Genomic DNA, 17,395 nt, shown 5'->3' on the forward strand with positions numbered 1-17,395 from the left:
ACACGATACGCGTGAAGGCAAGATGGATGCTTGTTCTATAGAGTATAGAGCTTAATCTGATCCAGCCACTGTGTGTTTTCCTGTGATAGGAACCGCATAGCCACAACGTTACATTGGACAGAGAAGCAGACTTACAGCTGACCCAAATTAAAAAAGAAACAAATATGGCAAGTGGGATGTGGCTGCCAAACTGCACACGCCATCCAGGCCCTATATATACCAGCTACAGAGCGGTTCCCAGCAGTACACACCTCAGTTTGGAACTTGGAAGTCGAGACACACACACACATAGATACATATCCATACTTCTGTTGCTCACTGCATCTCCTAGTTCAGCAAATTGCCAAATTGAGACATGGGAATTGATCGTGTCAACACGGCAGCCACTGGCCGCGGACGCACCGTCTGTGTGACCGGCGCCGGCGGTTTCATCGCGTCCTGGCTAGTGAAGCTCCTCCTGGAGAAGGGCTACGTGGTCCACGGCACCGTCCGAAACCCTGGTAAGCGCAGGGCACCGTGCTAACATTTGCTAATCTCCATTGGATTGTGTAGCAGTGATACTTCATGTACTTTCTCTAATTCATATTAACTGACGCTGCTTTAGTACAAGGAGTATATAACTGTGTAATGTATATTTAACTTCAGTGTAATTTCAGATGATATGACAAGGAATGCGCATCTGAGAGCCTTGGAAGGGGCTACGGACCGGCTGACCCTTTTCCGGGTGGACCTGCTTGACAAGGAGAGCCTCGTCGCTGCATTCCAAAGATGCGAAGGCGTATTCCACACCGCATGCCCCGTCACCGATGACCCGGTACTTTACTTAGTTCTTCAGCCCTACCCACATTGGAGTACTAGCAGCTGACATCGAATGTACGGCAGCTGACAATGGTTTATTCATGAATTGGTGCAGGAAAAAATGATCGAGCCGGCGGTGAACGGGACGAGAAACGTGATCAATGCGGCGGCGGAGGTGGGCAGCATCCGGCGTGTCGTAATGACGTCGTCGATCGGCGCCGTGTACATGGATCCTCGCCGCACCCTTGATGGGAAGGCCGACGAGACATGTTGGAGCGACCTCGAGTTCTGCAAGAATACAAAGGTCAGCTTAATTAACTCTCACTCGTGTATGTTAGAAGCACCATATACATGCTAAAAGAAATACATGTAAAATGATATGCATCTGACAAGTAAGCATATGCAGAACTGGTACTGCTATGCAAAGACGGTGGCGGAGCAGGCGGCATGGGAGCTTGCCAAGGAGAGGAAGCTAGACCTTGTGGTGATCAACCCGTCTCTAGTGTTGGGCCCTCTGCTACAGACAGCGGTGAATGCCAGCACGTGGCATATTGCCAAGTATCTAGATGGCTCGGTGCAGACGTATGCCAACGCGGCACAGGCGTACGTGCACGTCCAGGATGTTGCAGACGCGCACACGCGTGCGTACGAGACGCCCGATGCGCATGGCCGGTACCTCTGTGCAGGGCGCACGCTGCACCGCGGCGAGGTGTGTGGTAACCTCGCCAAGTTCTTCCCGGAGTACCCCGTGCCCACGAGGTGCAAAGAAGGGGCGGGCGAGATGAAGAAAGGGTGCCGGTTCAGCAGTCGGAGGATCATGGAGCTCGGCGTAGGCATCACGCCGGCGAGCCAGTGTCTTTACGACATGGTCACCAGCCTTCAGGACAAGGGTATCTTACCCCGTCGTGGCGCTGATATGTCCTGACAACTCCATGGGCACCTTGGTCAAGTTAGCTGCATGCATGCCCGTTTGATGATTACAAAGTCGTCGCATTGACTTCTTTATTTACGTCTTATTTGCTCACCAATTAATATAAGTGTCCTTTGTTATGATCTTTATCTACCTCTGTGCCATGATACTACATACATACTACTCTCTTCGTTCCAAATTACTCGTCGTAAAAATGGATGTATCTAGAACTAAAATACATCTAAATACATCTATTTCTGTGACGAGTAATTCGGAACGGAGGGAGTACCTCCCTAAATCAATAGTGTCAGAAAATGTGTTATATTAACTTACAGAGGTAGTAGAATATTGTGATCCTTTATAAAAAAGTAGAATATTGTGATTTATGCACCAGATCCTTTAGCAGCCCCGGCAAAACGGCATTTGTTCAGACATATGTGCCCATTATGTCATTCTATGCTTAGAGCAACTCTAACATAGTCGTCATATGCTTCAGAACTTCATAATAAATCCGGAAAAACGCGAGCACCAATGCCAAGTACAGAACTTGAACTCTAGTGGGATGGCTTCACCAAAAAAAAGCTGACCATCTGAGCCTAGAATGTTCATTATGGTATTTTTATATATAAATAAAAGTAACATATTTATAAGAGGAGAAAGCCAAAGGTGAGATACAATGGAAATTCAACCAATTCCGTGTCTTGGTAACATGATGCGTAAAAAATTCTAATCTTAGACTGAGACAAGTCTATGGAAATGATCTTCCAAGCTAGCAGATTACAAGTTGTTGGACTGAGAATTTATCATTGATGGCAAAAGAATGCAGCTCTCGAAATTGTCTATGCATGGAAAAATATTCCATTTATTTGTCCAAAAAAGAATAGAGTTCCCTTGACTAGTTGAACAATTAGTAACTGATTTGAATCTAGGATTATTCTTTGAATATTCTTCCAACATAAGGATCCAACAAGTCTTCCATGAGGTGGAGTAAGAAGTGTTCGGTGTGTTGGTGATCCATCCATCAATGCCATGTTTTGTTATCTAAGCTGCAATGAGCTTGTTGTATATTCATCTTGGAGTTCAATAAACAACCGTAACATGAAAACTAATGTCAATAGCATAGCCCATATGCTCATTAGTTAAGAAACAATGACGTCTAGAACCCAAAGTACGTTTTGCATAAAAAGGAAGATGGAAAACTTTTGACACTTTTTAGAAACAAGTACTTAACCTAAAAAAAAACCATGGAACATGCACATTATTATTCATCGGCAGGCAAGAGAATATAGAAAAACCTTCATGGTACACATGATATAGTTGTACACTCCAAATAATACATGATTCCATTATAAGTTTCATCCAAAAGAAACCTCTAAGCATTGTATCCATCCTTGCACCACATTGCTCGAACCAAAAGTGATGCGATCACACAATGTCCTAGAAAAGGGCTACGTTGCCCATGACACGGTCCAGAACCGTGGTAAGCATAGTGCGTCATTCATCATTTGCTAATCCCCATTGATCAGGTACTAGTGATATATACAAAAACTAAAGCGGCTAAGCTATGGTCGATTTGGAACGTTTCAAGTGCTTTAGCGGGAGTGCTTTTCTAGTTGACATGCGCTCCTTTTACTGTTTTGCTTCATTGTCGGTTTAGTTGCATGCATGCCCGTTTGATGATTACAAAGTCGTGGCATTGAATTTTTTTATCTCCTTCTTATTGGCTCACCAATTAATATAAGCATCCTTTCTTGAAAAATATATATTATAATATTTACCTATCATTGTCATATAAGCCATGATACAACATAAAATATTATAGTTTATACACCAGGTCTATTTGTTGGGGAACACAGTATTTCAAAAAATTTACCTACGATCATGCAATATCTATCTAGGAGATGCATAGCAACGAGAGGGAAGAGTGTGTCTACGTACCCTCGTAAACCGAAAGCGAAAGCGTTTAGTAACGCGGTTGATGTAGTCGAACGTCTTCGCGATCCAACCGATCCAAGTACCGAACGTACGGCACCTCCGCGTTCAGCACACATTCAGCTCGGTGACGTCCCTCGAACTCTAGATCCAGCTGAGGCCGAGGGAGAGTTTCGTCAGCACGACGGCATGTTGACGGTGATGATGAAGTTACCGGCGCAGGGCTTCGCCTAAGCACTACGACGATATGACCGATGTGTGTTTCTGTAGAGGAGGGCACCACACACGACTAAAACAATTGTTAACTTGTGTGTCTATGGGGTGCCCCCTCCCCCGTATATAAAGGAGTGGAGGATGGGGAGGGCCGTCCTCCTAGGAAGGTTTATATTGAGTGTATGACCACAGAAGGTTTTATTCATGTAAATAGAACAACAATTTATTCTTTGACTTAAATGAATAACCGTATTGCAATAAACATGATCTAATCATATTTATGCTCAACACAAACACCAAATAACATTTATTTTAGGTTCAACACTAATCCCGAAGGTAAAGGGAGTGTGCGATGGTGATCTTATCAACCTTAGAATCACCTCGCCCTTAACTAGTCTCTGTTTATTTTGCAACTTCCGTTTCAAGTTACTACTCTTAGCAACTGAACCAGTATCAAATACTGAGGGGTTGCTATAAACACTAGTACACATCAATAACATGTAGATCAAATATACCTTTGTTCACTTTGCCATCCTTCTTATCAGCCAAGTATCTAGGGCAGTTCCACTTCCAGTGACCATTTCCTTTGTAGTAGAAGCACTCAGTTTTAGGCTTGGGTCTAGCTTTGGGCTTCTTCATGGGAGTGGCAACTTTCTTGCCATTCTTCTTGAAGTTCCCTTTCTTTCCCTTGCCCTTTTACTTGAAACTAGTGGTCTTGTCAACCATCAACACTTGATGCTTTTCTTGATTTCTACCTTCGCTGATTTCAGTATCGCGAAGAGCTCGGGAATCGTTTTCGTCATCCCTTACATATTATAGTTCATCACGAAGTTCCAGTAACTTGGCGATAGTGACTAGAGAACTCTGTCAATCACTATCTTATCTGGAGATTAACTCCCACTTGATTCAAGCGATTGTAGTACTCAGACATTCTGAGCACATGCTCACTAGTTGAGCTATTCTCCTCCATCTTGTAGGCAAAGTACTTGTCAGAGGTCTTATACCTCTCGACTCGGGCATGAGTATGAAATACCAATTTCAGCTCTTGTAACATCTTATATACTCCGTGGCGTTCAAAACATTTTTGAATTCCTGGTTCTAAGTCGTGAAGCATGGCGCACTAAACTATCAAGTAGTCATCATACTAAGCTTGCCAAAAGTTCATAACGTCTGCATCTGCTCCTGGAATAGGTCTGTCACCTAGCGGTGCATCAATGACACAATTCTTCTGTGCAGCAATGAGGATAATCCTAAGATCATGGAGCTAGTCCACATCATTGCTACTAACATCTTTCAAAATAGTTTTCTCTAGGAACATATCATAAATAAAACGGGGAAGCTATACGCGAGCAATTGATCTACAACATAGATATGCAAATACTATCAGGACTAAGTTCATGATAAATTAAAGTTCAATTAATCAAATTACTTAAGAACTCCCACTTAGATAGACATTCCTCTAATCATCTAAGTGATCACGTGATCCATATCAACTAAACCATGTCCGATCATCACGTGAGATGGAGTGGTTTTCAATGGTGAACATCACTATGTTGATCATATCTACTATATGATTCACGCTCGACCTTTCGGTCTCAGTGTTCCGAGGCCATATCTGCATATGCTAGGCTCGTCAAGTTTAACCCGGGTATTCTGTGTGTGGAAAACTGGCTTGCACCCGTTATATGTGAACGTAGAGCTTATCACACCCGATCATCATGTGGTGTCTCGGCACGACGAACTGTAGCAACGGTGCATACTCAGGGAGAACACTAGTACCTTGAAATTTAGTGAGAGATCATCTTATAATGCTACCACCGTACTAAGTAAAATAAGATGCATAAAGGATAAACATCACATGCAATCAATATAAGTGATATGATATGGCCATCATCATCTTGTGCCTTTGATCTCCATCTCCAAAGCACCGTCATGATCACCATCGTCACCGGCTTGACACCTTGATCTCCATCGTAGCATCATTGTCGTCTCGCCAACTATTGCCTCCACGACTATCGCTACCGCTTAGTGATAAAGTAAAGCAATTACATGGCGATTGCATTTCATACAATAAAGCGACAACCATATGGCTCCTGCCATTTGCCGATAACTGTGTTACAAAACATGATCATCTCATACAACAATTTATATAATCACGTCTTGACCATATCACATCACAACATGCCCTGCAAAAAATAAGTTAGACGTCATCTACTTTGTTGTTGCGAGTTTTACGTGGCTGCTACGGGCTTAGCAAGAACCGTTCTTACCTACGCATCAAAAACCACAACGCGGTATAGTGATTGCTTTTTGATCTTCAGAAAGAACCCTGTTCATTGAATCCAATTCAACTAAAGTTGGAGAAACTGACACCCGCCAGCCACCTGTGTGCAAAGCACGTCGGTAGAACCAGTCTCATGAACGCGGTCATGTAATGTCGGTCCTGGCTGCTTCATCCAACAATACCGCCGAATCAAGAAACAACTAGCGACGACAAGCAATATGTATATACCCACGCCCAGAACTCCTTTGTGTTCTACTCATGCAAATAACATCTACATATAGATCTGGCTCTGATACCATTGTTGGGGAACGTAGTATTTCAAAAAATTTACCTATGATCACGTAAGATCTATTTAGGAGATGCATAGCAACGAGAGGGGAGAGTGTGTCTACGTACCCTCGTAGACCGAAAGCTAAAGCGTTTAGTAACGCGGTTGATGTAGTTGAACGTCTTCGCGATCCAACCGATCCAAGTACCGACTGTACAGCACCTCCGCGTTCAGCACATGTTCAGCTCGGTGACGTCCCTCGAACTCTAGATCCAGTTGAGGACGAGGGAGAGTTTCGTCAGCACGACGGCATGTTGATGGTGATGATGAAGCTACCGACGTAGGGCTTCACCTAAGCACTACAAACATATGACCGAGGTGTGTTTCTGTGGAGGGGGGCACCGCACACGGGTAAAACAATTGTTAACTTGTGTGTCTATGGGGTGCCCCCTCCCCCATCTATAAAGGAGTGGACGAGGGGGAGGGCCGGCCTCCTAGGGCGCGCCACAAGGGGGGATTCCTACTCCTACTAGGAGTAGGTTTCCCCCCTTTCCTAGTCCAACTTCCCTGGCCGACTGTCTCCTCCCCCTTGCTCCTTTATATACGGGGGCAGGGGGGCACCCCATAGACACACAATTGATCACTGATCCCTTAGCCGTGTGCGGTGGCCCCCTCCGCCATAATCCACCTCAATCATATCGTAGCGGTGCTTAGGCGAAGCCCTGCGTCGGTAGCATCATCATCACCGTCACCATGTCGTCGTGCTAACGAAACTCTCCTCTGAAGCTTTGCTGGATCGGAGCTCGCGGACATCATCAAGCTGAACGTGTGCAGAACTCGGAGGTGCCGTGCGTTTGGTACTTGGATCGGTCGAGGTGACGGTGATGATGATGCTACCGACGCAGGGCTTCGCCTAAGCACCGCTATGATATGATCGAGGTGGATTATGGTGGAGGGGGCACCGCACACGGCTAAGGGATCAATAATCAATTGTGTTTCTATGGGGTGCCCCCTGCCCCCGTATATAAAGGATCAAGGGGGAGGAGGCGGCCGACAAGGGAGAGGCGTGCCAAGGGGAGTCCTACTCCCATCGGGAGTAGGATTCCCCCTTTTCCAACTTGGAGTAGGAGAGGGAAGGAAGAGGAAGGAGGGAGGAAGGAAAGGGGGGGGGGGCTCCCAATTCGGATTGGGCTTGGGGGCCGCACCACCTCCCTTGCTCCTTTCCCCTCCTTTCCACTAAAGCCCAATAAGGCCCATATACCTCCCGGGGGGTTTCGATAATCTCCCGGTGCTCCGGTATATTCCCGATCTCACCCGAAACCATTCCGATATCCAAATATAGTCGTCCAATATATCGATCTTTATGTCTCGACTATTTCGAGACTCCTCGTCATGTCCATGATCATATCCGGGACTCCGAACTACCTTCGGTACATCAAAACACAAAACTCATAATACCGATCGTCATCGAACTTTAAGTGTGCGGACCCTACGGGTTCGAGAACTATGTAGACGTGACCGAGACACGTCTCCGGTTAATAACCAATAGCGGAACCTGGATGCTCATATTGGCTCCTACATATTCTACGAAGATCTTTATCGATCAAACCGCATAACAACATACGTTGTTCCCTTTGTCATCGGTATGTTACTTGCCCGAGATTTGATCGTCGGTATCTCAATACTTAGTTCAATCTCTTTACCCGCAAGTCTCTTTACTTGTTCCGTAATACATCATCCCGTAACTAACTCATTAGTTACAATGCTTGCAAGGCTTGTAGTGATGTGCATTACCGAGTGGGCCCAGAGATACCTCTCCGACAATCGGAGTGACAAATCCTAATCTCGAAATACGCCAACTCAACAAGTACCTTTGGAGACACCTGTAGAGCACCTTTATAATCACCCAGTTACGTTGTGACGTTTGGTAGCACACAAAGTGTTCCTCCGGTAAACGAGATTTGCATAATCTCATAGTCATAGGAACATGTATAAGTCATGAAGAAAGCAATAGCAACATACTAAACGATCAAGTGCTAAGCTAACCGAATGGGTCAAGTCAATCACATCATTCTCCTAATGATGTGATCCCATTAATCAAATGACAACTCATGTCTATGGTTAGGAAACATAACCATCTTTGATAAACGAGCTAGTCAAGTAGAGGCATACTAGTGAGACTCTATTTGTCTATGTATTCACACATGTATCATGTTTCCGGTTAATACAATTCTAGCATGAACAATAAACATTTATCATGATACAAGGAAATAAATAATAACTTCACTATTGCATCTAGGGCATATTTCCTTCACCATTAGCAACCATGGCAAGATGGCATGTTTCGGCCATATGTGCCCATGATGTCATACTATGCTTCACAATAATTGTCACCATATGTTTTAGAACTTTACAATAATTGTCAATATGAAGGCTTGAGGTAAAAAGACACTCTAACAAAGTCGCCATATGGGTCATTATCGCCATGCATTATGGAGCATCCTTATATCTAGCCTCCTAACCTCTCTATTTGGCGTCGAAGCCAACTTTTCAAGCAAAATCCATCCAGCAAAACTGTTTAGTGTTAATGAAACTTCCCATGGTATCCCACCTCACGTGGGGATGGAATGAAGATTGGGAAAAATGGATGTTCCATTGATGAGTTGCTCCTTGCTACCTCTTGAAAATGGATGTTCTATTTGATATTCCTTTTCTATGAAACACTGAAATAGGCAAAAAACCAATTTGCACTGGGCCTTCTGTTAATAGGTTAGTCCCAATAATAATATGAAAGTGCATATTAAAGCCCATTAAATATCCAAAACAGATAATACAATAGCATGGAACAATAAAAAATTATAGATACGTTGGAGACGTATCACTCCTAAATTTTAAGGCTGATATGATGACTCTAAGTTTGCACATTGCCTGGCCAACCACCAAATAAATATGGAGCATACAATGCTAGAGTTGCTCTTAGAACCATAGAATGATCGTCCTATGGTATTTTTATATATAAAGTAGAAGTAACATATTTACAAGGGGAAAAGGCAAAAATAAGATGCAAGAGAAATTCAGCCAATTCCTTATCTTCGAAACGTGATGCGCAAAATGTTGTAATCGTGGACAGAACTTGCTGGACTAAGATTCTATCATTGATGACAAAAGAATTCGGCTCTCAAAATTGTCTATGCATGGCAAAATATTACATTTACCAATCCAAAAAAGAATAGAGTTTCCTTGACCAATTGAACAATTGACAACTTATTACATTTCTAGGATTATTATTTTAATATTCTTCCAATAGAAGGATCCCACAAGTCTTCCATGAGGTGGACCAGAAGTGTTCGATGTGCCGGTGATCCATCCATCAATGACATGTTTTTCTATTTAGCTAAGCTGCAATGAGTTTGTTGTATATTGGTCTTGGAATTGAGTAAACAACAGTAACATGGAAACTATTGTCAATAGCATAGCCCATATTCTCATTAGTTAAGAAACAACAACATCTAGAACCCAAAGTACGTTTCGAATAAAAGAGAAGACCTAAACCTTTTGACCCTTTTTAAAAATGCACATTATTATTCATCGGTACGCAAGAGAATATATGCACACACGATATAGTTGTACACTCCAAATAATACAAGATTTCATTATATATTTCATCCAAAAGAAACTTCTTAGCACAATATCCATCCTTGTACCACATTGTTCGAACCAAAAGTGATGCGCTTACATAATATCGTGGAGAAGGGCTACACTGCCATTGCACGGTCCAAAACACTGGTAAGCATAGTGCATCATTGATCATTTGCTAATCTCCATTGATCAGGTACCAGTGATACATCCTCATATGTGGTATATAACTTTTGTGTGTAATTCCAGATGATGTGGTGAAGAATGCACACCTGAGAGCCTTGGAAGGGGCAGCTGACCCTCTTTCAGGTGGCCCTGTTGGACAAGTAGGGCCTCGCCACTTCATTACAAGGATGTGAAGACATATTCTAGACATCTTGCCCCATCACCGATGACCTATTACTTTACTTATTAGGCGTCCTGATAACCCACAAGTATAGGGGATCGCAACAGTTTTCGAGGGTAGAGTATTCAACCCAAATTTATTGATTCGACACAAGGGGAGCCAAAGAATATTCTCAAGTATTTGCAGCTGAGTTGTCAATTCAACCACACCTGGAAACTTAATATTAGCAGCAAATTGTTTAGTAGCAAAGTAATATGATAGTAGTGGTAACGGTAGCAAAAGGTAATGATAACAAAAGTAATGTTTTGGTATTTTGTAGTGATTGTAACAATAGCAATGAGAAAGTAAATAAGCGAAGAACAATATATGGAAAGCTCGTAGGCAATGGATCGGTGATAGAGAATTATGTCGGATGCGGTTCATCATGTAACAGTCATAACATAGGGTGACAAAGAACTAGCTCCAATTCATCAATGTAATGTAGGCATGTATTCCGAATATAGTCATACATGCTTATGGAAAAGAACTTGCATCACATCTTTTGTCCTACCCTCCCGTGGCAACGGGGTCCTAGCGGAAACTAAGGGATATTAAGGCCTCCTTTTAATAGAGTACCGGACCAAAGCATTAACACATAGTGAATACATGAACTCCTTAAACTACAGTCATCACCAGGAGTGGTCCCGATTATTGTCACTTCGGGGTTGCCGGATCATAACACATAGTAGGTGACTATAGACTTGCAAGATAGGATCAAGAACTCACATATATTCATGAAAACATAATAGGTTCAGATCTGAAATCATGGCACTCGGGCCCTAGTGACAAGCATTAAGCATAGCAAAGTCATAGCAACATCTATCTCAGAACATAGTGGATACTAGGGATCAAACCCTAACAAAACTAACTCGATTACATGATAAATCTCATCCAACCCATCACCGTCCAGCAAGCCTACGATGGAATTACTCACGCACGGCGGTGAGCATCATGAAATTGGTGATGGAGGAAGGTTGATGGCGATGGATTCCCTTGTCTGGAGCCTCGAATGGACTCCAGATCAGCCCTCCTGAGAGGTTTTAGGGCTTGGCAGCGGCTCCATATCGTAAAACGCGATGAATCCTTCTCTTTGATTTTTTTTCCCCGAAAGCAAATATATAGAGTTGGAGTTGAGGTCGGAGGAGCTCTAGGGGGCCCACGAGGTAGGGGGGCGTGCCCAGGGGGGCAGGCGCGCCCCCACCCTCGTGGCTGTGGTGTGGGCCCCCTGGTCTTCATCTTTTGCAAGGATTTTTTATTATTTCCAAAAAGACATTCTGTGAAGTTTCAGGTCATTCCAAGAACTTTTGTTTCTGGACATAAATAACACCATGGCAATTCTGCTGAAAACAACATCAGTCCGGGTTAGTTCCATTCAAATCATGCAAGTTAGAGTCCAAAACAAGGGCAAAAGTGTTTGGAAAAGTAGATACGACGGAGACGTATCAACTCCCCCAAGCTTAAACATTTGCTTGTCCTCAAGCAATTCAGTTGACAAACTGAAAGTGATAAAGAAAAACTTTTACAAACTCTGTTTGCTCTTCTTGTTGTAAATATGTAAAGCCCGCATTCATGTTTTCAGCAAAGATTATAAACTAACCATATTCACAATAACGCTCATATCAATGGCATAATCAACTAGCGAGTGATAATAATAAATCTTGGATAACAACACTTTATCAAAACAATCATAATATGATATAACAAGATGGTATCTCGCTAGCCCTTTCTGAGACCGCAAAACATAAATGCATCGCACCTTCAAAGATCAAGGACTGACTAGACATTGTAATTCATGGTAAAAGAGATCCAGTCAAGTCATGCTCAATGTAAACTAACAGTAATGAATGCAAATGATAGTGGTGCTCTCTAACTGGTGCTTTTTAATAAGAGGGTGATGACTCAACATAAATGTAAATAGATAGGCCCTTCGCAGAGGGGAGCAGGGATTTGTAGAGGTACCAGAGCTCGGTTTTGAAATAGAGGTGAATAATATTTTGAGCGGTATACTTTCATTGTCAACATAACAACCAAGAGATGGCGATATCTTCCATGCTACACACATTATAGGCGGTTCCCAAACAGAATGGTAAAGTTTATACTCCCCCTCCACCAACAAGCATCAATCCATGGCTTGCTCGAAACAACGAGTGCCTCCAACTAACAAGAGTCCCAGGGGGAGTTTTGTTTGCAATTATTATGATTTGATTTGCATAAAGCATGGGACTGGGCATCCCAGTGACCAGCCACTTTCTTGTGAGTGAGGAGTGGAGTCCACTCCTCTTGAGAATAACCCGCCTAACATGGAAGATACGGATAGCCCTAGTTGACACATGAGCTATTCGAGCATACAAAACATGATATTTATTTGAAGGTTTAGAGTTTGGCACATACAAATTTACTTGGAACGACATGTAGATACCGTATATATGTAGGTATGGTGGACTCATATGGAATAACTTTGGGGTTTAAGGGATTGGATGCACAAGCAGTATTCCCACTTAGTATAGGTGAAGGCTAGAAAAATACTGGGAAGCGACCAGCTAGAGAGCGACAACAGTCATGAACATGCATTAAAATTAATCAACACCGAATGCAAGCATGAGTAGGATATAATCCACCATGAACATAAATATCATGAAGGCTATGTTGATTTTGTTTTAACTACATGCGTGAACATGTGCCAAGTCAAGTCACTTAAATCATTCAGAGGAGGATACCACCCTATCATACCACATCACAACCATTTTAATAGAATGTTGGCACGCAAGGTAAACCGTTATAAGCTCCTAGCTAATTAAGCATGGCATAAGAAACTATGATCTCTAGTTGTCATTGCAAACATGTTTATTCATAATAGTCTGAATCAGGAACGATGAACTAATCGTATTTACAAAAACAAGAGAGGTCGAGTTCATATCAACTTTTCTCATCTCAATCAGTCCATCATATATCGTCATAATTGCCTTTCACTTGCACGACCGAATGATGTGAATAATAATAATAGTGAGCGTGCATTGGACTAAGCTGGAATCTGCGAGCATTCAATAAACAGGAGAAGACAAGGCAATATGGGCTCTTGGTTAAATCAACAATAATGCATATAAGAGCCACTTCAACAATTTAATCATGGTCTTCTCCTATCGACCCCCAAAGAAAAGAAAAGAAATGAAACTATTTACACGAGAAAGTTCCCAACAAGCAAAAGAAGAACATGAAATCTTTTTGGGTTTTCTTTTTAATTACTACTAGAAGCATGTAAATTAAAACTAGCTAAAAGCTACAACTATTTTTTTGGTTTTTCTTAAGGTTTATTAAACACACAAGAAGAAAGCATAAAAAGGAAATAAACTAGCATGGATGATACAATGAAAAAGTATGAGCACTGGCATCTAGCAATGAGTGTGTGAACATGAATATAATGTCGGTGAGAAATACATACTCCCCCAAGCTTAGGCTTTTGGCCTAAGTTAGTCTATGGCAATGGCTGGCCTGGAGGATATCCATAGTTGTAGCTGGGGTCGTACTGCGATGCAGCGGCTATCGCCTCCTGAGCTGCAGGGTGGCGGCGAGCTGCCTCCGCCCTCCTCTCGTACTCATCTGCCTCCTCTCTGGTAATAAAATGTCTTCCTTTTTCCTGATAATCAAAGAAGGCAGGAGCAGGGAGAGTAATACGGACAGCACGGCGTCTGTCAAAGATTAAGAGATACTGGAGAGGTGATTCATTCCTCTTGACAAACTAGTGGTGAACCATAGCATTAAAGTCTAGGTAAGCAGGAGGCAATTCAATATCATCATTACGTATGGTTACACCAAGAAAATCAGCTAAGCGGGCTGCATAAATTCCTCCAAAGAAATCTCCATTAAATCTATTATGATAAAACCTACATGCAACAATGGCTCCCAAGTTATAAGATTTGTCTCCTAGCACAACACTCCTAAGAATACTGAGGTCAGGGACACACATATGACATGCTTCATCTTTACCATTTATGCACCTACCTATGAAAAGAGCAAAATAATGTATAGCAGGAAAATGAATGCTCCCTATGGTAGCTTGTGCTATGTCTCTAGATTCCCCCACAGTTATACTAGCAAGGAAATTTCTAAATTCAGATTTCCGGAGTTCACTAGCACTACCCCATTGTGGAAGTTTGCAAGCAGTGGTAAAATCCTCTAAGTCCATAGTATAAGATTTTTCATAAAGATCAAACAGGACAGTTGGAGAATTACGTGAAGATGAAAATTCAAACCTCCTCACTAAGGAACTAGTGAGATAGTGGTACTGGTGGCACTTTTCTTCCTCGAAGCTCACAAGATCAGTGTTACGCAAATATGCGTTAAATTATTCCTTAATTCCCACTCGATCCATAAAGTTCTCCGAAGGCCATTCACAAGGCCGCACTGGAGCGTCCCTTGGTGGCTCATCGTCAACATCACGCATTGCAAGCCTGGGTCCTTGCTTCCTTGAAGAACCACCTTGGTAAATTTTCCTAAACATATTTCTTCCTCTGAAAAATTTCTGAATTTTTTTAGTAGCTTCAAATAAAAGTGAACCAAGCTCAACAAAATTGATAGCAACAACTCCTACAAGTGCCCAGAGCCTATATCATGCATTAGAACTACTTGGAACCATACAAATTTGACATGCAAGCTCAAGAACATGGTCACCTAGGCAGCACAAATTTGTAATGAATAGAGCACTAGAACAAAAACTAATTGGACCAATGGAGGAGTCACATACCAAGGAACAATCCCCCCAAGTAGTTTTGTGAGAGGTGCTTTTGAGCAAGGAGATCGAAAATCGCAGCAAAATGAGCTTGGACTCGGGTTTGAACTGGATGGTGATTTTTTGGGGAGGAAGAAGAAGTGTGTGGGTGCAGGAATAAGTGGAGGGGAGCCACCGTGGGCCCACAAGGCAGGGGGCGCGCCCAGGGGGGTAGGGCGCGCCCTCCACCCTTGTGGCCAGGTGGATGCCCCCCGTGCTGTGTTCTCAGTGCCAAATATTCTCAAATATTTCAGAAAAAATCATATTTAAATTTCAGGGCATTTGGAGAACTTTTATTTTCGTGGTATTTTTATATTGCACGGATAATTCAAATAACAGATAGAAAATACTATTTTTATTTTATTTAAAATAAATAACAGAAAGTAAAAGGAAGGTACAGAGATTTGTGTTTTCTAAATTCATCCATCTCATGATCATTAAAAGGAATCCACTAACAAGGTTGATCAGGTCTTGTTAACAAACTCATTCCGAATAATATGAAACCGGAGAATTTTTGAATAACACTGGGTTACCTCAACGGGGATATGCACATCCCCAACAATAAGAATATCATATTTCTTCTTAACAGTAGGAAGAGGAAATTCAAAACCTCCAAAAATAATCGATGGAATTTTTCCAATAGAATTGATACTGTGGACTTGAGGTTGTTTCCTCGAAAAGTGTACTGTATGCTCATTACCATTGACATGAAAAGTGACATTGCCTTTGTTGCAATCAATAACAGCCCCTACAGTATTCAAAAAAGGTCTTCCAAGAATAATAGACATACTATCGTCCTCGGGAATATCAAGAATAACAAAGTCCGTTAAAATAGTAACGTTTGCAACTACAACAGGCACATCCTCACAAATACCGACATGTATAGCAGTTGATTTATCAGCCATTTGCAAAGATATTTCAGTAGGTGTCAACTTATTCAAATCAAGTCTACGATATAAAGAGAGAGGCATAACACTAACACCGGCTCCAAGATCGCATAAAGCAGTTTTAACATAGTTTCTTTTAATGGAGCATGGTATAGTGGGTACTCCTGGATCTCCAAGTTTCTTTGGTATTCCACCCTTAAAAGTGTAATTAGCAAGCATGGTGGAAATTTCAGCTTCAGGTATCTTTATTTTATTAGTGACAATATCTTTCATATACTTAGCATAAGGATTCATTTTAAGCATATCAGTTAATCGCATACGCAAAAAGATAGGTCTAATCATTTCAGCAAAGCGCTCAAAATCCTCATCATCCTTTTTCTTGGATGGCTTGGGAGGGAAAGGCATGGGTTTCTGAACCCATGGTTCTCTTTCCTTTTCGTGTTTCCTAGGAACAAAGTCTTTCTTATCATAACGTTGATTCTTTGATTGTGGGTTATCAAGATCAACAGCAGGTTCAATTTCTATATCATTATCATTACTAGGTTGAGAATCATCATGAACATTATCATTAACATTATCACTAGTTTTAGGTTCATCACCAGATTATGTTTCAGCATCAGAAATAGAAATATCAATTGGATTCTCAGGTGTTTCAGTAATAGGTTCACTATAAGCATGCAAAGTCCTATCATTTTTCTTTTTCTTCATTTTAGAAGGACTAGGTGCATCTATATTATTTCTCTGAGAATCTTGCTCAATTCTCTTAGGGTGGCCTTCAGGATACAAAGGTTCTTGAGTCATTCTACCAGTTCTAGTAGCCACTCTAACAACATAATCATTATTCTTACTATTCAATTCATTGAGCAAATCATTTTGAGCCTTAATTACTTGTTCTACTTGAGTGGTAACCATAGAAGCATGTTTACTAATAAGTTTAAGTTCACCTTTGACATTAGCCATATAATCACCAAAGTGTTCAAGCATATTTGAATTGTATTTCAATTGTCTGCCAAAATAAGCATTAAAGTTTTCTTGCTTCACCATAAAATTATCAAACTCATCTAAGCATTGGCTAGCAAACTTAGTAAGAGGGATTCCAACTTTATCATATCTATAGAGAGAATTTACCTTTACTACCTGTGTCGGGTTATCAAGACCATGAATTTATTCAATAGGTAATGGATTAAGATCATATGTTTCTTCAACAGGCGGTAAATTAAGACCATGTATTTCTTCAATACGAGGTAAATTCTTAACATCTTCAGCTTTAATACCCTTTTCTTTCATAGATTTCTTTGCCTCTTGCATATCTTCAGG

At 41.8% G+C, this 17,395-nt stretch overlaps 1 protein-coding gene across 1 annotated transcript; it reads left to right on the forward strand.

Moving 5' to 3' along the window:
* The first annotated feature begins 248 nt into the window (after positions 1-248).
* On the forward strand, positions 249-1,857 carry LOC125531004 (cinnamoyl-CoA reductase 1). Its single transcript, XM_048695405.2, has 4 exons — positions 249-500; positions 657-814; positions 914-1,102; positions 1,205-1,857. Exons 1-4 carry the CDS (start codon positions 356-358, stop codon positions 1,721-1,723), a joined length of 1,011 nt encoding a protein of 336 aa, XP_048551362.2. The 5' UTR covers positions 249-355; the 3' UTR covers positions 1,724-1,857.
* The last annotated feature ends 15,538 nt before the right edge of the window (positions 1,858-17,395 follow it).

Source organism: Triticum urartu, chromosome 5A, assembly GCF_056163025.1.
Source record: "Triticum urartu cultivar PI428250 chromosome 5A, HENAU_Tu73, whole genome shotgun sequence".
In the NCBI taxonomy this organism is placed as follows: domain Eukaryota; kingdom Viridiplantae; phylum Streptophyta; class Magnoliopsida; order Poales; family Poaceae; genus Triticum; species Triticum urartu.